The 24,891-nt window shown below is 40.9% G+C and overlaps 2 protein-coding genes and 3 non-coding genes across 6 annotated transcripts; 4 read left to right on the top strand and 1 right to left on the bottom strand.

Moving 5' to 3' along the window:
• Positions 1–2,615: 2,615 nt before the first annotated feature.
• ncl (nucleolin) lies at positions 2,616–9,447 on the top strand. 2 transcript variants are annotated; one of them, XM_030083495.1, is made up of 16 exons: positions 2,616–2,768; positions 3,727–3,810; positions 3,908–4,013; positions 4,381–4,512; positions 4,789–4,926; positions 5,035–5,193; positions 5,327–5,407; positions 5,591–5,714; positions 6,001–6,137; positions 6,255–6,381; positions 6,468–6,607; positions 6,906–7,035; positions 7,420–7,562; positions 7,752–7,878; positions 8,330–8,592; positions 8,716–9,447. In XM_030083495.1, exons 1-16 carry the CDS (start codon positions 2,751–2,753, stop codon positions 8,781–8,783), a joined length of 1,977 nt encoding a protein of 658 aa, XP_029939355.1. In that variant the 5' UTR covers positions 2,616–2,750; the 3' UTR covers positions 8,784–9,447. The 2 variants fall into 2 exon arrangements, with proteins under 2 accessions (XP_029939355.1, XP_029939354.1); XM_030083494.1 differs by having other exon boundaries at positions 2,617–2,768; positions 4,378–4,512.
• LOC115382374 (small nucleolar RNA SNORA57) lies at positions 4,581–4,716 on the top strand. The gene has a single exon (XR_003930542.1). It is a non-coding gene; the product is annotated as a small nucleolar RNA SNORA57 (small nucleolar RNA).
• Positions 5,450–5,520, top strand: LOC115382373 (small nucleolar RNA SNORD82). Its single transcript, XR_003930541.1, has one exon. It is a non-coding gene; the product is annotated as a small nucleolar RNA SNORD82 (small nucleolar RNA).
• LOC115382370 (small nucleolar RNA SNORA75) lies at positions 7,195–7,327 on the top strand. The gene has a single exon (XR_003930538.1). It is a non-coding gene; the product is annotated as a small nucleolar RNA SNORA75 (small nucleolar RNA).
• A 6,343-nt stretch (positions 9,448–15,790) lies between the features above and the next one.
• Positions 15,791–19,824, bottom strand: b3gnt7 (UDP-GlcNAc:betaGal beta-1,3-N-acetylglucosaminyltransferase 7). Its single transcript, XM_030083194.1, has 2 exons — positions 19,609–19,824; positions 15,791–18,420 (listed from the first exon to the last, which is right to left on the bottom strand). Coding segments are annotated over exons 1-2 (1,251 nt in total). The 5' UTR covers positions 19,611–19,824; the 3' UTR covers positions 15,791–17,171.
• Between the last annotated feature and the right edge of the window lie 5,067 nt (positions 19,825–24,891).

The following is a 24,891-nucleotide window of genomic DNA, read 5'->3' as shown; positions in this document are numbered from 1 at the left end:
AACTAATGCAGCAGTTTTAAGAGTGTGCTTAGGTTATGGTTCCCCTTTTGGCCTTTGTTCCTGTTTCTACAACTTTTTTTCCCCTCATAAATGCTCTGTCAACAGTCAGCTTCTTCAGCAATGACTTTTTGTGTCTTCCCCTCCTTGTGGAGGCTGTCAATGATCATCTTGTGGACAACTGTTGAGTCAGGAGTTTTCCCCATGCATGATTGAATGGTGACCCAGACTGAGGGATCGTTTAAAGATCCAGGAAAACCTGTAAGCTTTTAGGGAGGGCCTTTTTTTTTAAAGTTTTTAGCTCAATAAACTATGACTGCATGCATCTCCAATAATAAATATTTTCATAAAAAACAACAGTTTCATTTTATATATGTATGTGTGTGTGGTGTGTGTGTGTGTGTGTGTGTGTGTGTGTGTGTGTATGTGTATATATATATATATATATATATATATATATATATATATATATATATATATATATATATATATATATATATATATTTATGCATACATATCAATTTTTTTTCTTTTTTATTAATTTTCTAAGATGATGACTTTGGGCATCAGCGAGAATCACAAGCAGATGAGAGACAATTTATTGAAAACATTTTTTGTTGCCTTAATGTGTGAATGATCTATTTAAAGATCACCAGGAACTGTCCATCTAGATAGACATAGCACTTTTCAGTATTGAAAAGAGCAATCCATTAAGTGGCTTGGAGGTGGTGCAGTCATCAGCACCTTCTGTTTCTCTGCAGAGATGTCCACAGTTTGACTTCAAGCCTGGAATTCCTCTGTTCACATGTTTACTTTGTATACATGCATGATTTGTTTTGTTTTTACAGGGTAATCTAGTTTCCTTCCACAGTTCCCACAGCTCTGATACATGCATGAAGTTAATAGATGACTCAGAATGCTCTGTGTATGCGTGCGTGCGTGTGTGTGTGTGTGTGTGTGTGTGTGTGTGTGTGTGTGTGTGTGTGTGTGTGTGTGTGTGTGTGTGTGTACGTGCTTTGATGGACTGGTTATCTGTTCAAGTTGAAGCCTGCCTTGGCCCAATACGGGTTAGGATCAAGTCCAATTCAATATGTAAAAAGAAAAAACACTAGTAACAACATTCAAATAACTCGAACACCAAGTGAGTTACAGAATGAAAATGAAACAATGAGAAAACTGGGTTACACGAAATGCTGAGTGGTCATAAACACCGAGCTTCACTTAATTCCAGACGTCTCTGGCCAGTGGAAGGTTAACGCCACAACTCCCCACACTTTCAGACTTCAAGACAGCATGTTTCTAAAAAAAGCATTCTCATGTTTTAGTCATGAAAAAAATGTGTGAAAGATCACTTGAAATAAATATGTTAAATATGTTTTATGATAAATTCACCAAAATTACGTGTAATAATGTGATCATTCCACCAAAACAATTTTGAGAAAAGTACTCTTAATGTACAACGTTGTCAACAAACACAAAACTTTATTCTTAAATGAACTAAGTGAGTAATAACATTATGATAGATAACAAAAGATGTATTTATACCTTCATGTATACTAACATGTATTTACTAAATGCTAAAAGCAGTTTAAATAAATCTAGTGGTGCAGCAGAAGACAGTGGGACATTCTTGTCAGACCATGTGCTCTGGCGCATGTCAGAAGAGAAAGTCCCACCTTCAAATGATTCATCTTCCTGACACCCACACATTGATTGAGGGCCCTTTTTGACTGATTTGATTGCTTTTAATTATTAAAAAAAACATGTATTACACATGGGATACATATTTGAGTTGAGTATAATTTTATACAACATAGAAGTCTCACACTGCTGATATGTTTATAAGTCAATGGGATCATTCTTTTAACATGAAAAATAAATACTTTACACCAAAGCTATACATTTGTTAGACAATGTGTAATTTCCATATGTCTGAATATAATATATCTTTATGAAGTGATTCCTGACATTGGCAGGGCACAGACATACAGTTGAAAAGTAACAGAAAGAGCTATAAAGTAGCAAACAATATCTTTTAAAACTGTAACAATTAAGTAATACAATATTACATTTGAAGCAGCTGAACATTAGTTGTAACTGAAGGCTGGATTTCAGTCCTCCGCACAGCTCTGGCTGGGGCTGCTTGTGTGTATTTGTATCCCAGCTGCTAGTGCTCATGTCCACGTGGTGCACAGCTTATGGTTGATGGCTGTGGACAACTGCTTCAACCACGTGTTTCTTTTTCTCTTTTTTTTTCGTCTTTTTTTCAACAGCTGTAAGGGACATAAAGGAGTTTTGTTCAGCGACCATACCACGCGTTACACTTGAATTCAGTACAAAATAGTTTTAAAAGTGTGTTTCCTTTGAGTTTTATTGCAATTTAAAACTCAAAATGAAAGTAAAACATTCCGTCATGTCCGGAGTTTAGGAGGATCAGCTGAATAAAGCTTACATGAGGGATGTATTAGTGGTAAAGTCTGTAAAGGTATATAGTCTGTGGAAATGTTTAAATTCCATGTTACTTCTATTTAGGCAATGCGCGGGCACGTTGAAAAATCGCCAAATGGTGATAGGCGGACGCGGTCATGTGGGGGATCGACGAGAGCGCGCATGGCAGGATATTAAGAACCGCGTCGTCTTCCTCCAATCAGTCTTTCCTGCCCAATGTCCGATTGTGCGGGTCGATTCACGTGCAGTCTCGTCTACTCCAAAGGTGCAATCGTCTGCGACTCGTAGGACCCCCAATCGCAGCCATGGTGAAGTTTGCGAAGGTAAGAGCGAACAGCGCCAATTTTTTTCCCCCCATTTTTTTGTTAAATGGCGTGCTTGAGCCAGAGAGAAGCCATGTTTACGCGTGAGGCCTTCACGCAGATGTCGCTGCGTTCGTGGGAGAAAAGGGCGAAAATTCACAAAGGAAGCCTGTATGCATGGCTTGGCATTTTGCATCTTATTTGGCGAAAATATGCCGTTTGATCGCTTTTTCTGCCGCGGAGGAATGCACGGTGGGCTGGAAGCTCCCCGTGCTGAACGTATCGTAACGGTGGGCAGCAGCCATGTTGTGCGCTGCTGCTCGCTGGCTCCCAGGCCTGCTAACACAAACTCAAGATGGCATTCGTGTGCGCTGTCGACCTGCGCGCAGCGCTAAAACAGACACAAAAGACGCCAACTTAACTGCACGAGCCCTCAAAGTTGTGCCTTTTTTACCGGATTTTTAACACCATCCGTGGACTTTGAACGCGAAAATCGTTAGCATTAGCCCATCGCAATATGTTGGCCGAAGCTAATTTGGTTGGCTAGCGCTGGGAGTGTAGTTTGGCGTGTTTTCATCCCCGATGTGTTTAATCCCAGTGCCGCGCGGTGCCTCATTCACGGCGAGTTTTATCCACACGTGGTGAAGTTTGGTCCCGTACAGGAAGCAGTAACTAGCACGCTACGCTAGCAGGTCTACCTCTCGAGCTCCACGTGGGTTGTGCGCCTGCTCTGAGTGACACGCGGGGAGCGACCAAAAGCACGTTGGCTCAACAAGCCCGCAGGCACTTTAAGATTTACACTAGTAGTAAAGATCAGAGACTGTTTTTGAGTTAGTTTTGCTCATTTTGAGTATTAAACCTCGGTGTCGGTGAACATGTGGACCGAGTGGGCCGTGGGTGCTGGGCTCAGACACGTGTTGCTCACGGATTATTTTTTCAATTTTGTTTCATTAAATGAAACTCTGCTTGTCTTTTGTAGTCGGCAAAAGATCAAGCCACTCAAACAAAAAGCCCTCATGATGTGGAAGAGGACAGCAGCGAAGGCGACAGTGCTGAAGAAGAGGTAAAGTACATTTGATTGATAGACGACGTTCACAGAAGTTATGGTTTGGATTGAAATGGACTTAAATGTTTTTCTTTTCTTTGTCCTCAAATTCCAGCTGCCCAAACCTGTGAAAAAAGCACCGGTTGCCACAAAAAATGGATTTTCAGCCAAAAAGGCAGAAAGTGAAGAAGATGATGAAGACGATGATGAAGAGGAGTCTGGTGAGTTGTGGATACTTTCATATTTTTTTTAATCGAAGTAAAAGAGATTTGGACTTGCTAAAAAGTTATCAGGGTCAAGCTAAATTGTCTCTTCTATGTACAGTGAAGTATGGAAACCGGTTTTAATGGGTTTAATTTTAACTAGTCACATGGAGACCATTCATTGCTTGAGTATAGTTTATTTCTACTTAAATGCCTGAGTCCCCTATTTCTTATTCTGCCCTCCTGAAATTAAGATGGCTTACTCAACATGAAACTTGTGACCTTTGTGCTGCCCTTTAACCTCAGTTTTGTTTAAGAGACATTTTGCCAAATGTATTCATTTTTGTGACTTTGTATTTCCTAATCTGTAAATGTTCCACAGAAGAGGAGTCATCTGAGGAGGAGACTCCCCCACCAAAGAAGAAAGCCGCACAGGTGACGCCCAAACCCAAGCAGGTTCCCGTTAAGGCACAAGAGTCTGATGACGACGATGATGATGACGATGACGATGATGATGGTAAGTCTGTTTCAGCTGCAGTTTCTATTAATGAAACTTATTTGATTGTGGTGAAATTCATCACACACCCTCCATTTCTTGGCATGCATGTAGTTGTGTAGTACTCATGTGTGTTATGTACGGAGGAAAAGTAAGGCAGCGCTATGTCTTCGGTGCCGGTGTGTATCATGTCTGCCGGTTCTATCCTCAAACGCTGTGACAGTTTCACAATTTGATCAAGACACCAAAGCTTTTGTTGACTTGCACTGATTCATAATGGATGTGCCTTTTGTCCAGATGAGTCGGAAGAAGAATCTCCACCGCCACCACCTAAAAAAACAGCCAAACCTGCTGCTAAGACAACGGCTAAACAACCCGTGAAGGCCAAGGCCAAGCCCGCAAAAGAAGCTGCGAAAAAGGAGACGTCTGATGATGGTAAGTCACGCTTCTTTGTGAACATAAGGTTTTCAGTGCTATGATTTTTCAAATTTGTGTGTGATCTGTGTGACATATTAATGTGTATCGATGTACAATCATTGTCAGATTCAGAGGAAATGGATACTACTCCGGTCCCTGGAAAGAAAGCAGGAATGGTAAAGGCAGAGGACGATGACGACGACGATGATGATGATGACGATGAAGAGGAGGAGGAGGAAGAGGATGATGATGATGATGATGAAGAGGAGGAGGAGGATGAAGAAGGTGAGTTTTGATGGTGGTGAAATTGTGATCTGTTGAATCAAATATTTTAATAAATTATGCTCCAAATGATAACCGTTGAAATATGGATCAATACATTGCGTCTGTCTATAATATTGCTTTCCATTCTGAGCAGAAGCCCCTGTGACTCCCGGAAAGAGAAAGGCAAAAGCCCAGAAGGAGTCGCCTCCAGCCAAGAAGGCAAAACCTGGCGAAGGTATGAGAGAAAACACCCAGGCTCACTCACCTTTATACTTCCAGCAGTTTATGATGATCAACAAGGGACTTAATACTGATACATGATGTCACCTTTTATTGTTCTGAATCTGTTTGCTGCTAGTCTGTTGATGTATTTATGTATGGAGACATGTTTCAAGTGTGCATGTTCTCCATTTTCCAGGGTTCTGCCTGTTTGTTGGAAACTTGAATGCAAATAAGGACTTCGATGAAATCAAACAGTCACTGAGGAAATTCTTCTCGAAAAACAGCCTTGAGATCGCTGACGTACGCCTGGGAGGGTCAAAGTAAGCACACGATTAAAAGGTTAACCCTAGTATATGTAGTTAGGTGCTATTATCAACATGCTCATGTGTAATGAGTCAGGTCTGAGTTACTTAAAAAGAGGTGTTACAACTGCAGTATAGTGTTCATATGAATTACTACGTGTTCTGAAGGTATTGCTTGATTAAGATGCAGATTTGTTAATGTCCAGTTAAAATCATAGTCTTCCTGGAGAATGTGAACAAAATCTAGAACAGTCGAAGTTCGGCGAGTTACGGTGCTTGTTTCATGGTTTTTCCTGTTCTGTAGGAGATTTGGCTATGTGGACTTCGCTTCTGAGGACGACATGCTAAAGGCGCTTCAGCTGAACGGCAAGAAGGTCATGGGCCTTGAGATCAAGCTCGACAGAGCTCGAAGCAAAGAAAACTCTCAGGAGGGCAAGAAAGGTAATGCGTTACTACACCCTGATGCTACATGCAAGCTTTTATATATATATATATATATGTGTGTGTGTGTGTCCGGTCGAAACATGTATGCAGTTGCTGACATTCTGTCTTTTACAGAGCGAGATGCACGCACACTTTTCGTAAAAAATCTTCCGTTCTCTGCTACAATGGATGACTTGAAGGAAATCTTTGAAGATGCGGTTGACATCCGAATACCTCCAGGCCAGAGTGGTTCAAACAGAGGGTGAGACAACCTTTTAAATTGAATTTTATTTTTTTACTGTCGTTTTTTTGGGTTTGTTTTTTAAACTTGTACTGTTTGTTTTTCAGTATTGGTTACATTGAGTTTAAAACTGAGGCCGAAGCAGAGCGGATGCTGGAAGAAGCTCAAGGTGCTGATGTACAGGGCAGGGCTATTATGGTCGACTACGTTGGCGAAAAGAGCCAGAAAGGCGGCAAAGCAGCAGCAGGTACAATTGTGAAAGTGGATAAAATGTTCAATTTGACCTTTTATGTAATAGTTTGCATTTTTAGTTGTGCATTTGATTCAGTGCATTATGCACTGTTCTTAAATAAGCAACTTTAGCATTAAAGATTTCTAAATGAAGTTATTTAACATTTCTGAAGCACTTTAAAATGTGAAGCTGGTCTAAATATTTGAGTACTCACATTTATTAAATGGTGACTTATTTAAAACGGGCTTAATGTCTTAATTTCTGCTTTTGATCATTCCCCATTGAATTAACTTTTTTTTTCTCTCTCTTACAGTGGTTGCGCCGGCTTGTAAAACTTTGGTAGTGAATAATCTCTCCTTCAGTGCGTCAGAAGATGCATTACAGTCCACATTTGAAAAAGCAGTGTCGATAAGGATTCCTCAAAAAGACGGGAGGCCCAAAGGGTAGGTGTCTTCCACACGAAGATGAGTGGTTCATTTCATCGAAACTCCTCTGTACGCCATCAAGAAATGTCTTGTCCAATGATATTGTAGTATTTTTACCAAGGGGGGTGGCGGCACATGAATCTTTCATCATGGGATAGTACAGCCATAAACTTGTGTACCTTCTCATGAGCTCCTCTTAATCATACTAGTGATTTTGTATGGATTCGCACGAGAAGCAGAGAAATGCACAGTTAAACAAGCTTGCCCTGTTTGCATGTGGGTGTTGGCTCATGTCTGCTGTGCTACATGTAGAAGGGTCTTATTTGAAACTTTACAGCACTCTTGAAAGAAACCAAGCGGATTGACGGGATCTCACTTATCAATACTTGCTTCTGTTCCTAGTTTTGCCTTTGTGGAGTTCGAGAGTGCAGAGGATGCCAAGGATGCGCTGGAAAACCACAACAACATAGAAATTGAAGGGCGATCAATCCGACTGGAGTACAGCCAGAACAGCAGCGGCAGAGATGGCGGCAGGGGGAGTTCAGGTACATCTCTAAACTCTAACACTGTGGCCATCAATGGAGGCAGATATGATGACAACTGAAACCTCCTGAAACTCTGTGAAGTATCAGATAGTCAAGTCCTGATCTGCCCAATGTATGATCAGTATGTCAGTGGATGGCGATACTACGGTCGACACTGAATGCGTTTTCTTTTGTTTTTGTTTTTTTCAGGTCCAACTAAAACCCTTTTCGTCAAAGGTCTCTCCGAGAACACGACAGATTTCACCCTCAAAGATGCTTTTGAAACGTCAGTAGGTGCAAGAGTCGTCACGGACAGAGACACTGGGTCCTCAAAAGGGTAAGTTCCAGGGTGCAGAAGACAACGTGTTCGTGTCTTAACGGGGCAATACAGTGCTTTAAAGTGAGGCAGTGAACACTGGTCTGGATCAGACTTGAATATGTATTTTAGAAATGGCGATTACTTGAGTGGCCTGTGCGAAGACAGTGAAGATTGTATGCACACGCGGCTGTGGTGCAAGAAACCGAAACTTTAATGTGGCGACTTAAAACTGCGTTTTCATAGGAGCAGTGACAGTTTTCAGAGCTTTACATCTGATTGAGAAATTTTAATGGAGTATATCAGTAATGGCCACTTGTCAGGTAATTGGTGCCTAAAATCTCATCAAGCAGTTGAGCTAGTGATATCTTTGTGTGTTTTTTTTTCCTTTGCTGTGAAACCTAACTGCACTGACAGTCATGTAATATCTATTTTTTTATTTGAAATATAACGAAGCTCCATTGTCTTTAAGGTTTGGGTTTGTCGATTTCGACAATGAGGATGACTGTAAGGCTGCCAAGGAGGCCATGGAGGACGGGGAGATCGACGGCAGCAAGGTCACCTTGGACTACGCCAAACCCAAGGGCGAAGGTGGTTTCCGTGGAGGACGAGGTGGCGGTTTCGGCGGTGGTTTCGGCGGCAGAGGGGGTCGCGGCGGATTCGGTGGTCGTGGCGGCAGAGGCGGTGGCGGCGGAAGAGGAGGTCCTCGTGGAGGTGGACGTGGTGGCTTTAGAGGTAAGACGTTACACTGACAGGCCTCAGATATTTCTGACTTTCTATTATGAAAATTACTCTTCCGTCTGTTATTTTTTAAATGCTATGTCGTTTGACCGGTTGTCGTTGTCTGTCTTCTTGTAGGTGGACGAGGTGGTGGCGGCGGATTTGGAGTGAAACCGCAGGGAAAGAAGATAAAGTTTGATGACTGAGAACCCTTTGGTCATTTCACTTTTTGAATGGACTCTGGTTTCATCAGTTTTCAGAGTTTTTGGACATTCCAGAGAGTGCCGTCGGTATATATTTAACTGTTGATGGGCATTTTAGCCCTTTATTTAGACATCCAACCCCTCCTCCCTTCCACCCCCTCCTGTGCCAGAATGGTACTTGGACGATATCAGCTAAAGTACTACATGTGAATAAATGTCCTGAATGCAAACCCGCACCCACTTGTCCACGTTGCTTTCTTTTCCCAAAGGAGTCAAATGGGATGGATGCCTGTCCGGGCAAATACAATGTGTAAATTCAAACACTTTGTATGTTTTCTTTTCTTTTGTAAAAACACGATACCCTTTCATCATTGTTTTTTGCTTAAGATGCCATGTCACTGTAATGTGCGAAGCATATTTTCATTTGCGTTGTTTTCAAGCAAAGTTGTTTGTCATGTTAGTTTGGTGGGGCACAGTTGATGTGTGGGTTGACGATAAAAACTCTGATGTATGTAACATAAAATATTTGTAGTGCATTGACTAATAAAGAAAACCTTGTAGGTGGTGATTCTTAAATGGTCTGTTCTCATTGTTGTCCTCAATCCGAAACTTCAACTTAATTCTTGGAATGTTATACAGTTCTTTTTTAAATAAATCTTTGTCCTTATTGAAGTGTTGTGGTGTTTCGTTTTTGTTTTTCTTTGTCTGACACATGTAAATTGAAGTTGACTCTGGGTTTGTGACCATGTGGAAATTGAAAGCTGACTAGATTTAACCCAAAGTACAGTTTTGAAACTTGTTTACTATTCCTTTCAAAGGTCACATTCCATACAGTCATGTACGGTGACAAACTGACTCCTCCAATTGAAGTAAAAGTCCAAGGTGTGGCCTGTGGTATTTCATCCAGGTGAAGACAAGTTACAAAAGTACAAGATCATTAGCATTCAGTGACTAACCAAACTATTTCTAGTCAAATTACAGCTGGACCAAATTGGTACACGTGCAGACTGAAAGAAACATGATTACACCAACCTTGAGATTGGTAGATGACCTGCTCTACCAGCATTGCCTGAAATCTTGTCATCCTTCACAGCAGTTTACATGGGACATAATGTTGTTACACAAATTTCCAAGTTAAATGAAGCATTAAAAAATGTGGTGCAAAATGTATATTTTTGCATTCACATCTAAAGTTGAGTTGTGGTGCGAACTATTCTGTGAATATTAAACTGTGGGCCTCATACTGATGATGTGCTTCATGCAGTAAAAAAACTCTAGGCCTCTGAGTTGAGTAGGCATATTTTACTCGTTCAATGTCAATTAGAGACGTGCTTATAAATTATAAATTATCTTTCTCTGGTAGCCCTGTGATTGACTGGTGACCTGTCCTGGCTGTACTCCACCATGTGCACAGTAAGGGCACCAATCTTAAACAGAAAGCATAGAAGACAAAGTGTAAATGTGATTGCCCACCAGAGGGTAGTGTCTCTCAACATCTGTGTGTGTGATGACAATGTCTGCTTGTTTTCACAGGCTGGAGTTGCTTCTTCGGACCTGCAGACTTAATGGCCACATCCATAGGGAGTTGCTGATGGCTTGTCAGTAAGGAGGTTTCAAGTGGCACATAGAACAATACCTGCTTGAATGCCTTGGGTTTGTGATGTTCTGCAAAACTAGACAGAATGGTTACATTGTCCAAGATGGCTCAACTGTGTCTGCGGCTCATGACGTGCTTCAGGCCTGCACATGTCATTTGAAAATATCAGCACAATGAGAGAGTTGCATGGGAAGCACTTCATTTAAAGATTGTAGCATGAAGCTTTACAGAGTACAGTCCACAAGGAAATAAAGTCATTTGCGTACATTCTGAAAAGAAAGCTCCACTTATACACAGAATACCGAGATCGTTGCTTTCCTCCTTTAAACAATAAAGGCCAGTGGTACTGTATGATCTGGATCCTTACGTCACTGATGCTGGACCTCACAGACACCTCTATGTCCATATCCCGCAAGCGTCAGTACCAAGTCATCACATCCCGAGTAAATTCAGAGATCCCATTCTGGACCACAGCAATGGCTTCAGCATGAAATTTGCTTTAATTTCCACATTAGTACACTGGCATAAGAAGTACAAGTTAATCATCACCGGATGCACAACTTCAGTGACTGTTCCACTATTGCAGTGTTTCAGTACAGTGTTCGGAAGCCACCCATCAGATCCTTCATGGATGATTTACTAGTGACTACACTACACATTCCAGGGAGTAGGTGGATCCTGAAGAGCCTGGAGGAGCAGACGACCTGGGCCTGCATGAGCTTCGGGCCTGTAAAATCTGGGCCCCTCGTGTTGAAGAGAGGAAAAGTTACCAACAGGCTCCACTTCACACCCGCCAGTATCTGAAAACAACCCATTGCCAATATTACTGCTGAAGACCTGAAAAACACTGAGTCTTGCCATGAGTAGCATGAAACAGACTGAATGTGGAGCTGAAAGTCCAAATATGAGCCAATTTTTATAGTACAGTGAAAATCCATGACTATTGAACTCTCTTCAACTTGGCTATATACAAACATGAGCCAGTTTAATCAGTGGGACAAACACATGGTGTTCACAAGGTATTGGGAAGAAGAAGGATATTTTAAATAGATTCTAATACTTTACAGTGTATTGTGGGCAGTGAGATATTCAGTCTTAGTCCATACTGCAGAATTACTGGTTCTGCGTTGTGATTTCTTGGTGCGACTTGATGAACACTGACCCTGGCTTTGTGGAGGTCTTTCCTCATTGACACCAGCAGACAGGGGACAGCATGCTGTCATCTCATGGCTGGGAAACCTCACAGTGATCATTGTTCCTGAAGGTGCTTGGGCAGGATGCACTGATGATAGCACCAATGAATACTCCCATTTAGAGATCTGTTGACCCATGCCTTGAACAGTGACAGAGGTTAAGCGAGCTTTTCTCTGTGGGGCTATGTCTGCCTTCTAGAGTGACCTATTCTCTCTCTCTCTCTCTCTTTTTTTTTAAACCATTTTGACATTGTGAGTCATGTTGTAATAATTTCTTGCAATGTATCTATGTACCTGATATTTAATTCCAAGGGCCACGCAGATTAGAACTTACAGTCTAAAAATTTTAAAGAGGAGCATAAAAGCTTGTGGAAATGGTATATTTTATAGAATAACATTTTCAAACTTAAAAAAACATGTAAGAGTATATGGCTCACAAGCCTTAAGAGCGGGTGATGATATTTTAACACTGTACTTTCACGTGATTACCATAAGTATGAAATCATTTTGATAGTTGTTGACTGTGAATAAGCATGAGTAAGCATGGCATTGTGAGGAGGAGAAAGCAGGGACTAATACCTACCATATTGAGTTAGAAGAATGTTGAATTTGGGCACTCTTCAAATGAGAGCATGCTGCTCACAGTCTCCCTCACAGTGGATCTTTGTCATTGTCATGTTCTGCACATGGTGTCCTATAGCACAGAAGCCACAATGCCTTGGTCTTATTACTAGAGTGAAACAGAGAGCTTGGAACAATCACTGTCTTTCTGCTGAGGGGCCACTTCAATGCAAATTTGTCCATGTCACATTTCCTGCATGTTGGTGATAGGGAATTCCACAGTTTATTGCCATGAGTGCCTGATTACAATGCATGTATAAAGCTTACTGCTTCTGTCAGTGCTTGTCACTTGAGTCTGATCTCAGATCTGCACTGGAAACATTTATTTTCAGTTTAATCCTTTTTTTTAAGTTGTAAAGTTGAGCAATGGGTAAAACTCTGAAATATAGCAGTTTACTTATATCCAAGCAGTTTAAACCAAGCCATTTTGAAGTCAGTAAAGTAATATGTAGTTGCACTTCAGTTTGAGTGTTGGTTAAACAGCATCAATTTTTTTCACTTGGATAAATGCTTTTTCATTCTGGGTTTTATTTTGCATTTCACATGTCCTACCAATACATAACACTAACTGCACATACAGAGACAAGTGGGCTGCTGCAACACATTTCAAAAACTATTCAGGAACAGAAAGAGGAAGTAAGAAGGTAGTAGCCCAGCTTTATGCTGACACACAATGGGTGCAACCAGCTGAGCTGTTGGTGGCTTTAATTTCATTTGAAGAAACCCTGTTTTCATTCTAATCCTATAATTGCAGTCGGGTGGTGTTATCAAGGCCGTGGTTACACAGTGTTCTCTTACTGTATTGTTTATTGATAGAATATGACAACATATTTATTTACCATTTCATTGGCAAAACAAATTGGAAGTGTTGACCGTCAGTCAACATGATCACTATGTGAAGATAGCAATATCAGTGTCTTGGTCAGCTTTTTTCTTTACAGAGTTTTACTGGCCATTTCCCTCTCTCTCTCTGTCTTTTTTTTTAACTGCTGTGTGTAATATTTAGTTGTCGGCAGCCATTTAATCAATAGTATACATGATGTGAAAGTATATAATAGCTTTTTGTCTGCAGTTCTGTTCAATGTCTGCTGGAATGGTGACGTTCCTCCGTAGTGAAGGACCACTTTGAAGCAAGTAGAAGGCTGGTGTGAAAGCCAGTATCCCATCTAACTGACCGATTGACCACGCTGACATCAAAAGCTTCCCCTAATTAGTGTCAGCAAATATGAGGCTCCAGTCTGCATGGAGGCTGGAAAGCTGGCTGTGCATTAGCATACAACCAAGCATCGTCACCTGAGTGGGAAATTTACTTGGAATTACAGTAAAGTTTGACTTGAGGTTGATTACTCAGTTCTCTGAGCCATAAAACTGAGTGGTTTCCTCTCTCGTCACTTTGGAATGAGCGGTAAAAGTTCATGTTTTACTTGAAGGCAGGGCTTTAACAGCCCGGCCATTAAGTACTTTAAATCCTACTGCTCTGTTTGTGGCTTTTGGGGTCATCTCTTCTCAGACGTTTGCAAACTGCAGATGAGATGGGATGAGAGAGAGATGAAAAGGGATTCACTTTCAGTGAGCAATGACTACTCAAACTATGAACACTGACTCTAAAAGAAAGAGTATCCTGATGTTTAGAGAAAAACTAAAGACGCTATATGTCACTAATCGCAAAATGGAAATTAAACGTCAGTTAAAGCGGCAAACAGCATTGAACGTGCCCTTGCACACTGTGCAAGTGGTACATGTTGAAGTTTCGTGTGTAATGGAAATGTAGGCTAAGAATATTAGCTCAAAGAGTCAGAAATGTCAAATTCCTGATTCTCGATCACACGCAGCACTCTGCAGAGATCCTCCACTCACCCTCCCCTAACCTCAAGTCACTGTTGGTATGCAAATGACCTCTGTCAGGTTTCTTTTTTGTAGGGGCACTGGACCTGCAGTCGACTGCAGGACCTGTCAGACACTGACTCATGAAAGTCCAGAGGGCCAATAAGGAAACATCCTTTGATGAAAACTCACAATTCTCACCATGACTCATCATCAATATCTTGGGATTCACTTCATCACATTAATGCTCATCCGGCTAATAAAAACACATAGCATTGTATTGTATGATATTCCATGTTGCCAGCAGGTGGTGTTATGTCTGTGAATGAATATTGACATCTGGATGCGATCAGGGCAGGACTGTTGTGAAGCATGTGAAGTTTTACATTTAGCAGCATGTAGATTGGAGCAGAGCTGTCTCGTGAGAGAGTTGCGAAAATGACCATTCAGTTCTGACATTTTTTTTTCAGTTGTTTTCGTTGGTTACCGTGTTAACCCATCAGTGCCATCGAAATGTCGAACTGAAAACCAGCACCAGCAAATGAGGCAACATGCCTGGATGTTGTTCGAAAAGCTGCTGAAAATGTGGTTGATTGCATTTGTTGCAGTCTGAAAAAGAACTTGGTGTCTGTATGATCTCTTGTAGCACAAAATCTAACCTATCATGCAACACATCACTTCCTGTTTCAGGGTGAACCTTCAGACTTTAAGATGGCTGCTATGGCCACACTTGTTGCCTACTGCAGAAGATTTAACCACTCCTCATCAGGAAGGCCTGTTTTATATGTATGCTGGCTAATGTTCAGGTCTCTTGGTCTTACACCCTGGAAGGAGTTTGTTTCAAAATGTTTACACATAATGGAAAAATGGCTCAGCATGCTAAACATGCCTTTATAATGTCATGGAAATAGTATTGATCAATGGAAACATTCTATAAAATATAATCACATACTTCATTCTGCATGGAATAAACCAGAACGATACATTATACAACAGTCAGATGAAAGAGATAATTGAGCCTGTTTTATTCTTTGACTTGGACAGTGTTTACAGATCACCTATAAGTCAAGCTTCTGTGTTTATGAGTGTGCCCCTCGTGAAACACAAAATAGAGTAGATCCAGTTTCCGAGAGGGTCTGTTGTCTTTGTACGGGGTGAGACTGGAAAGAACAAGAGGAAGGCATTTCTTTTGTTTGTTGATGCCCTTTCTGTCTTTTGGGGCCAACGAGTCAAACCACTACACAGTATCTTCACCATTGACTGGCGGTATCAGTCTCAGCAGGTCTACCTCTTGAAAAGACACAATATTTGACGGGAACCCTTAACATCGTGAAAACAATGTGAAATATCACACCAAGTCAGAAATTTGTGCTTTGATGCTTTCTGAGAAGCATCGCGAGTTATACAGCAAGTAAACACCGTTTAAGGGATAGGCTTTTCCTCAGGTTTCTGTAATCTACAGTAAGTGTTTTCTACACACTGAAAAACAGCAACAGTTTATATTCAGATAAATATATAAGAAAGTTACAGGTCATGGTTGCAGACAGAAACTGATTCAGAAAAAACATAAAATAAACACTTGATATATTGTACATATTTACTTAAGCATGTATGTTTTCTTCATTGTTTCATTGCGTAACTGATACTCTGTCAACACTGAACACTATTGTTAGGTGACCTGATGTGGATTCTCACATAGATGTGTGGAGTTGATAAGAGAAAACACACAAAACAGGCAATCTGGGGCAGATTCTTACAGACAATTGTATTGTCAAGATGTTTATTTACAAATGACAATCTATGTACACACTGACGCTTAGATATATTTACATCAACTACACAAAATCATCACCCACCATACATACAGCATTCAGCTTTATGATCATTTAACAATTCAGTAACGTGCTCACTACTTGCTTTAAATTAAACATAAGAATGACAAATTTGTTCCTTTATCATTGCAGGACAGTTAAATTAACATGCCTTATGCCCGTACCAGCAATAGTTTTAGTTCACAGTGTCAACGGAAACCCTCTACCAAATTTCTGTCAAGTACATGAGCCCATACAAATCCATGGACAGTATATATGTACAAAGAACTGACTTTTTTTTTGTTTCAATACTACATAAGCAGTACACCTCCAGATGAAATCGGTCACATTCTAAAATGAGGAGTGCAAGGACTTCAACAATAACAAAAAGTGATTAATGTGTTGAAGTCTTTCTCTAGGACATTAAAAAATTATAAGGTGATATGAAAGCAACTGACATTTTTTTGCTCAAATCATTGAGGTAGAGAGAGTTGTATCATTAACAGGCTTAAAGCCATTAAACCAATGAAGCATGTCTCACTGCTCCATGCAAGAACAGTGTGTCACAAAAAATGATATGAACAGCTTCCTTGCAGTGTTGTGGCTTTCAAACTCAAGCCTCCTGAGCACCCAAAAACAATCAGCTCGTGTATTTTCTGCAAGACAAAACATTATTCCCACTCAGCCCGATGAGAACACAAGTGAAAACTAATTTCGTTTGTAGAATTTACTCATTCCTTGCTATGAAGTTTTACCTCAAAATGTTTTGAAGTTTAATCACATCCTGTGTAATTTAGAAACACATCCCTAACAAAAGGCTGGCGAGTCACTGGTTCTATGATAAACACCCATCATGTCGAAGCAGGTGGGATAAGAGGAACAGGTGATCATCACAAAGGACAGAAGAATCACACTGTACATCTGCTTGTGATGAGCAAAGGGAAAATACTTTTTCTCATAGTTTCTATCACGAAAGGAGACAGAATATTTGTCTGACTGTGCCGCTGAGCAGCTTCACTTAGTGGATGTCTGAATATACTGTATGTGCTGACAGTATAAATCCTTCAAAATTCCAGTATAAATACACAATTCTGAGTCAGTCCTTACAAGAAAGAACTGTATAATGTACTTTTGAGAAATCTTAATCCAAAAAACCCATAAAGTCTCATAAACAGAAGATTTAAATAAAAAATTAAAACATTGTCTCAGTTCCTTTTTTGACAAAAAGGAGGGCTTGAGTTTGCCTTCAGCTCCCACTTACTGTTCTGTACTTGCATCCTACAGGTATCCACCGAGGTAGGGCTCAGCCTCTCAGCGCCGGCTTAACCCCAGTGCTCTCGACAAGCTATAGGATTTCCACTCTCTGAGCGCAGACCAGGTCGCTGTTGACCAGATTCCACATGTGCATGAGGTCCGACGGGAGCAGCTTGTGCACCACAATCATGTTCTTAAAGAAACAGGGTTCACGGTTCAGCTTACTGTTCTTATTTTTCACAAGGCCGAATGTCTTGAAGGCGTTATGTTTGATTGGAGTGACCTGAAGCACCTCCAGACACATGCCCAAGAAAACGTCATCAATAGGGTAGAGCTCAAGGGTGTCTGCAGCCCAGTAGAGCCTCTTCACAAGGGACCCATCCATCAGAAAACCTCCGCCACCCGCATACGGAGGGTAGTGTGTCTTATTATACAAAGCCTGGGGAATGTAGTACTTATTCTGTTTTTTACGAATAGGCTTAGCTTTGAAAATAACATCCCCCACGAACAGGTTGTTGTCATGACTGCTGCTGTCTAGGAATTCAAAAATGTTGTCCACGCTGACAAACACGTCGTCGTCTCCCTTGAAAACGTAGCGCACCCTGGGACAGTAGGTGTGGAACCATTTGAGGAAGTGGGTCTCCTTCAGTGTCAGGTTGAAGAAGCTGTCTAAGAAGTCCCACTGGAGGATATCCTTGTAGATGTAGTCTTCGTACTCCACAAGTTTCTGATGGTTTGCTCTTTCAGCCTCATTGGAGGGCTTACCAAGGAGGAAAAGGGTCTTTATCCTCCTGCCATTCACCACCTGCTCCCTGCCCCAGGTTTTTCGGATAACCTCCCTGCGATCATGCTGTGTGGCCACTGATTTAATTATCATGAGTAGATAAATCTCGCCGGAGCATTTTTCAGGGTGATTGAGATGCATGGGGAAATAACGGCAGTGCCGATAAAGCATAAACTGCTTGAAATTGTCCTCCAGGCCTCTGAACCACTCCTGACTGGACAGGTTGAGGTTTGCGCTGCAGTTGGAGCTGGACACGTCCCACGTTCCTGGCCTGCTGTCCTCAGTAATCCGAGGCTCTTGTGTGGTGGACCGAGCTTTCGGTTGTTGTCTGCTCGCTTTCCAGAATCCCTTTATCGCCAGGTACGAGTCGTTTTTTTCTTCCAGCTCGGTGCCGGACTCCTCTGCTTCAGAAGCATGCATGCGCGTCTGCCTCTCCAGTTCAAACGGAGCCCCCACGCTGATGCTGCCCCTCTGAACAACTGTAATTGTCACCACAGCCAGGAAAAACATGACACTGACCCTCTTATACACTCTCCAGCGGTCTCTGGTGTTCATCCTGGAAGAAAAACAAAAGTCACAGGTGCTAGTGAGAGGAGGCAAAATTATCCAGAGGAAATGTAAATCTATTCAGGTAACTCAAAGCATCAAACAAAAGGCTCCCCCTGCCCCCCTTTCCTAAATCTTTGTGGATTAGAAATGACATGCAGAAGCAGTTTGACTAGTTTTTCTTTCACACAGTTCTAACCTGTGTCATTTAACTGTGATCAGCCTGAAAGTACAAACACAGGTGACCTGCATTTCTAATGGATTTGAACTTCAAATGAGTTTGAGTCAGGCGTCATAAAATAGTTATTGTCTTGAAGCACCAATATTTAGGCAAGGGAAAATCCTAATGGGCTGAAAGAATGTGATTTTAGCCCAGTTACTGCTTTGTCTTTGTATCTTTGGCAACAAAACTACTTGGTTAATGCCACCTGATTGAAAACATAAACAGTTGTTCAGGACTAATTTATCTGTCATTATAAGTTGCCTCACAATTAATCAACTTCTGAAAAAACAGAAGGAGATTTTTTTTTCTAATAGAAATTTAATTCAAGTCACATAAAGCATGACCTTGAGGTCTTATTTAACCTGTTTTATTCTCATCCGTGAACATAAGGAATGCAGTTACTTCAGTTTCACTTATTTCCATCATGTCATGCCAGGGCTCGTTACTCCACAATCCCCGGAGACACTCCCATGTGGGCCCCTCTACCTCTGAAGGATATCTTGCTCACAGTAATCACCAGCCAGTAAATCCATCAACACTGCCACCGCGTTTGAGATTCTTTTGGCCGCTGTTGTTCACAAAATATGTGAATATGCCACAGTCCATAATGAAAAGGAATCAAATCTTGAAAACAATTTTGCGTTTACAGGAGGTTTTACTTCAGTGAATAATTTACAGCATCGCTCATTTACTTTTTTTTTTAAACAATTTATTTAAAGAATAATACACAATATGTAAGTTTAGACCGAGAGAGGCAGAATCACCTAACTGAAGAAATGAGGCAATTTAATACTTTTTTAATCGGAAAATTAAACCCATGTTGAGTCACTTTAACACTTCATGTACCAAGTACACGTATATTTTTTAAAATTGTTGGTTATATTATGAGGATGCTATCCAGATAATCGGAATAAGAACTGGAAGAAACTACAAGCAATCTGTTTTATGTAATTTGCAATAAGAGTGGTCACTCACATGTTGGTTTCTGTTCAGAAAGTCAGCGATGACAATCAAAACACCAAAAGTGACTGAGTGTCCGAGAAAAAAGAAATAAAAAAAAATAAGAGAAGGAGCGGAAAAATGTTTAAGTATCTCCGGCTTTTGCACAGAATTGTGAAATAATCCTTTCCATGGAGGTAGTTTTCTGTGTAGCGGAGGAGCGGAGACGCGCTCGGAGATGTGCGGCGAGTCTGCGAGACTGAAGGCTGCGCGCGCGCACCCCGCTGCCCTCCGCTTTTAAAGGCTCGGCCGCGTTCACGTGGACCACACGCACTCCGGACGTAGGCGCGATGAATGGACCCTCCGTCACTGCAGGGTCCTCAGTCACAGCTCAGCAAACACGCGCTCCACAGAGCTTAAGCCAAACAAATGTTAAATGTTTTTTCACGCGTTTTGGTCTAAAGTATTGTGAAGGATTGTGTTGGGGCATGGTGGATGACTTTATTGAAAATGTTATTGTTAAAGACAACAGTTAAGAGTTCTGTTAATGAGCACAACAGGACAATGTCTTCACTGATTTATTGCGCCTCACAGGTGTTTGTGCAGGAGCGTCAAACATACCAAGGCCAACACCTGCCAGCAGAATCACCTCACAAAGATTGGTGCGTTAACCCCTATTGCTCCAATGAGAATGGACCAGACATAAAAAAATATGCCTCATCAAAAGACATTGAGCTAATCTGACAATCCTACGCCAGTCCGACCCAAGTGTGACGCAGTTCCTGTTTCGCTGATCATTACCATCTCAGTTTGAAGCCGATGTCTTGTCACACTGTCCCGGTGTTTCCTGTGTGTGTGCCCAGTCCATCCCCACTTCCTTCTGTGGTGAGCCATTTGTTCCTAATAGATCTCCATTACAGATGGCCATGGAATACAACGTTTAGAAATAAAAAATAAGACTCGTCTTGAATTTTTGTTCTGACTTACTGCAGTTTCTGGCCTTCTTTATGTGGAGTAATGCCCACAAAAGCTAGCAGAGACATTTGGGTCTGTTTCTCAGTGTTTTTAACCTGCAATTGCTTTGTATTGAGTTGCGATGGGAAAGACAGCTGAAAAATGAATGGTTATTGTCATAAAAAAACTGAGGAGCCCTACTTGTCATGCATGTTGTGCAAGGATGATCTGCAAAAGTGTGTGTCACCAATATTGATTTTGAAAGGTTATTTTTTTGCAAACTTTGCACTGTGGCAATCACCTGAATGTTGCATATTAAAAAGTTCTATATTCTACCAACTTCTAAGGTAATAAGATTATTTTTAAGTATCAAGTAGCAAATACACTGCCTGAAGAACAAAAATAAGACATCCAGCTAAAACAACAACAACAAAATAGAACAAACTGACTGACATTCACCAAGTTGTCAGAAATATGACTAAATAAATGCTAATATGGCTCCATGTTTCTTGAAAATTGTTTGTTGGATCAATTTGGCAAGAATATGATGAAAGCTGAACATCTCAAGTTGTTTTCCCATTTTTGCCCTCTTGACTGGTGAATTAAAAAAATCCTTTTGTCCAAAGAAGGAATGAAACCTATTTAAGTCGGAAAGCATAAGTGCTTTTTGATAATAGAAGATTACATAAAAGTGTATAGAGTGTTGACATAACTTGTCATGTGTCACTTCTCTGTATTTGCCTGAGAGAAGCCTACGTAAGCACTCCGGTCTGTCAAAGTGTTAGAAGATCAGTTAATGCCTTTTTGGCGTCACTGACGTGAGGATTGTTGTGTGAATAAATCATCAAAGAACAAACTCCGCACTTTTATTTCGCTCCATGCCTTTTTGGCCACGTACAAATCACATCTCTGAAGTGAAAGTGTGATGAAGAACTTTCAAACAGTGCAGTTCTTTTGTGTGAGAAAGATATCGTGTGGTTACGAAACAACAGCATATTATGTGTGGATACAAAAACTTTTTATAAAAACAAACATAAACTTTGTAATGCCAAACAAACACATTTTAAACTTGCTATGGAAAACTGGCCTCTTCAATCTCTTCATTCTCGGGGGAAAAGATCAGCAAAACACTTCTACGTACTTCAAAACAGGAATTTTTCAGTCGGAACACAGCTGTGATCCAAAATCTCTCCTTCCTCTCCTTCTCTCTCTATTTCCTGGATCTAACCAGTCATCCTTCTCAGGGCCATGTGCATCCTGTTGCCTGCTGCTGGTGTTTTTTCCCGTTTTGATTTTTTTTTCCTCTCTGTGGATTTGGTCACTGCAAGTTCAGCAGAGCAGTGAAGACATGACGGACCTCACTTTACCTCCTGTTATCTGTGACTAGAACGGCACCACTGGGCAATTCTGGGTCACTATCAGGTCAAGTAATCAGTTTTGTTGGCTTTCACGGCAAAAACTAAATGTTTAACTAAGTGAATGGACTGAAAACAGTATAGGCTGGAATCAGAGCTGGTTTAGTCAACATGCTGATGCACTGGACTGCTTTGATTATTGACATAAATAACTGCAAAGCTTCACGGAAACAAAAATATGATATGTTGGTGTAGTGGTTTGTATTTTCAGCTCACACAGAGTGTTAGGTGTTTGGTTTCTGGCTGAGTTGCCCTTCTGTGTGGAGTTAGCATGTTCTTGTGCATGTGAGGATTTAGTTCTTTTCAGACTGCATTGCCTAGTTTTGGACAGAGTCAACATGAGAAGACTTGGTGAGAGGGGAGATGGTCAGAAAGTCTGAGTAGTATACCAACCCGGCTACTACTTTTGGGACAAAGAAAACTGTCCTAATCCCTTGTTTGGTTGAACACACCTGGAGGGCGGTGAGAAACAGAGGAAGCATTACTTCTGGTCTTGTCTGCCTTTTGTCAGCTGACTGACGGGAATGAACCAGCTTATGAAAGCTGTTCCCCGACTGTCACCATGAAATAATTTACTACTACAAAAGAAAAAGCTGCTGCAGGGGAATTTCCCCCCATAAGTTCTCCACTTAACCATCAACTAAAAGTTTTCCTGTCTGAAAAGGCAAGTTAAATAAAAGAAAGGGTGTGATCAGCCTCTTTCACACAAAACAGTCTTCAGAAGGTTGTGTAAACACTTAACTTTAGGACCACTTTTCTCATGCGAAAAAAATCCATGTTGTTCACGCTCTGCTGATTTTTTTTTTTTTTTTTTTGAGTGAGTTTCCGGAACGACTTCAGGAGAGCTCACACATCTTCCTGCTTTGCATCAAGTCCATGGGTTACTTAGACTTGCCAACCTGTGTCGCAGGCAGGGTTGCAGCAAGGAGGTGATACACTGAAGAATTCATAGAGGCAACTGAGATTAGCATTGTAGAAAACTGCATCGAACATGGTCAAAAGCTTCAGAACAAACAAACGATCAGTGTTGTGCAGATTGTACAAATCTAACAAGGGACATTAGCAATGGTTGCTTCTGTTAAAGATGATGGATTCACCAGTTGCTGCATTACAAAAAGGAAGAATAAATTGTTTTACTTTAGTCTTTTTCAATATCCTCATGTTAAAGTGGCAGTCAATTCTCTATGTATATTCATGTTTCCAGTAAATCCTCTTCGGAGAGAGAAGTCATGAGCCCAGAAGAGACTGCATATTCACTTCAAAAGTAAAGGAAGGAAAAAAACAACTATTCAGCTAAACAATATTATTGCTTGTAGAGTGGGGAGTGCAGGATGGGTTGTCAGATATTTCAAACATTTTAACATACATGTGATCGAGTGATCAATGAGCAGTCGTCTCAAGGATCAAGGTTTGCCTAGCGAGATTAATTTACTTCATGTGGCTTCCACATTTTGTCTGTTCTGATAATGTGAAAATAGGTCTATTACTGTGGTGCTGATGTGAAGTTTTGGAGAAGTGCAAGCTGTGTTCTGATCAGCTGAACGACTAAATTGATCTACGAAGTTAAAGTGAGACCAGCTTCTTGGAAGAGAAGGCAACTGTTTCGTTTCATCATTATCATGTAAGGCATGCTGATGATAAAGAAGTGATCAACACATGTGTGCTGACAAGGATACAACCTTTCAGTCACATGCAGTGCCAGTTTATTCAGTGAAATGGTTGTTAAAAATCACCACATGACTATGGATGCCATCAGGTTTTACCTCTACGGGCAATTATCCCCCACATGCATTCGTCTCATAACCTCAGTTAAATGCAATAATTTATAATATACCCTGATTAATTTTTAGATTAAAATACAATCATGGTGATGGTACCTGAGATCCACAGATCAGTCTGGAAGTTAGAAGGTTATCTTTACCGTTACAATCTTGGTTTTATACGATACCTTATGTTTGACCTATAAAAATGTCTATTCATTCGTTGTCACTGACAGAAAAGTCAGCTTAATTGTGACTTGTTGCTGGGTCGAGCTGGTGCTCTTGTCATCTGTGACAGTGATTAGTCTTTTATCCTTTTGCCAGTCAAGAATCAACATCCTTAAACCATCCATTACGGCGTTGAACAATCGTAAGCTCAGCAAGCAATTGTTCTCATGCACACACTCACACACACAAATAAAGGAAAGAAAACCTAAGTGCTGTCATGCTGAAGGTTAATGGGTAGTTTGTGAGGACATTCCTGAGAAGGTCAAAGATCTAAAAGGCAAATTCCAAATAACCGTGTGGCTGTTTGAATTGCTGCTGTTCTGACCTTTTGCGGTACTGTTTTTTGAAATGTCAAAGCATTAACAAGAATGTTTCTGTCAATATGTACCAAGTTGTTTTTTAATCATCAATTTTTTGATACACCTACTTAAACTATCAAGCACACCTTTTCAAAAAAGACTGATCTTCAGGTGTTATACAAAAAAAAAAGGGGGGGGGGGCTGGGGTAGTCAACCTTTTCCTATTCTGTTCAAAGGGAGCGGAAACAGGAGGTTGAGGGGACATGGTCACTGAAACACTGTCTCTCCTTCGTTGGCGTCACCTTTTATCAGTTGTGCACAATGCTGACTACTGATAAACACGAACCAGCAAGTGTGCCAGTAATCTCAATGACGCGCAGGACTCTTCAGCTGCAGTTTCAGTGGGCACAGGCTCAAAACTAAAATGAATGGCTCGTTTCCATTTCACGGAAACTTCAAGAGAAAACATTGAGCTGTATATATAAAAGACATGAAACAACAAAGTTTAACTGACTGAGGCAATTAAAAAAACAATGCTGCCTCGAGTAACGGTGCAGTAACTTTTGAAACTTTTCTATATCTCTAAAGTGCAGCTCTGGTGTCTGTCCTAACTTGTTTTGATAGAAAGCAGCCATTTCCTGTCTGTTGCCATTACAGCTGGAC

Source organism: Salarias fasciatus, chromosome 23 (genome assembly GCF_902148845.1).
Source record: "Salarias fasciatus chromosome 23, fSalaFa1.1, whole genome shotgun sequence".
Taxonomy (NCBI): domain Eukaryota; kingdom Metazoa; phylum Chordata; class Actinopteri; order Blenniiformes; family Blenniidae; genus Salarias; species Salarias fasciatus.
This window is presented reverse-complemented; position numbering and strand designations above follow the sequence as displayed.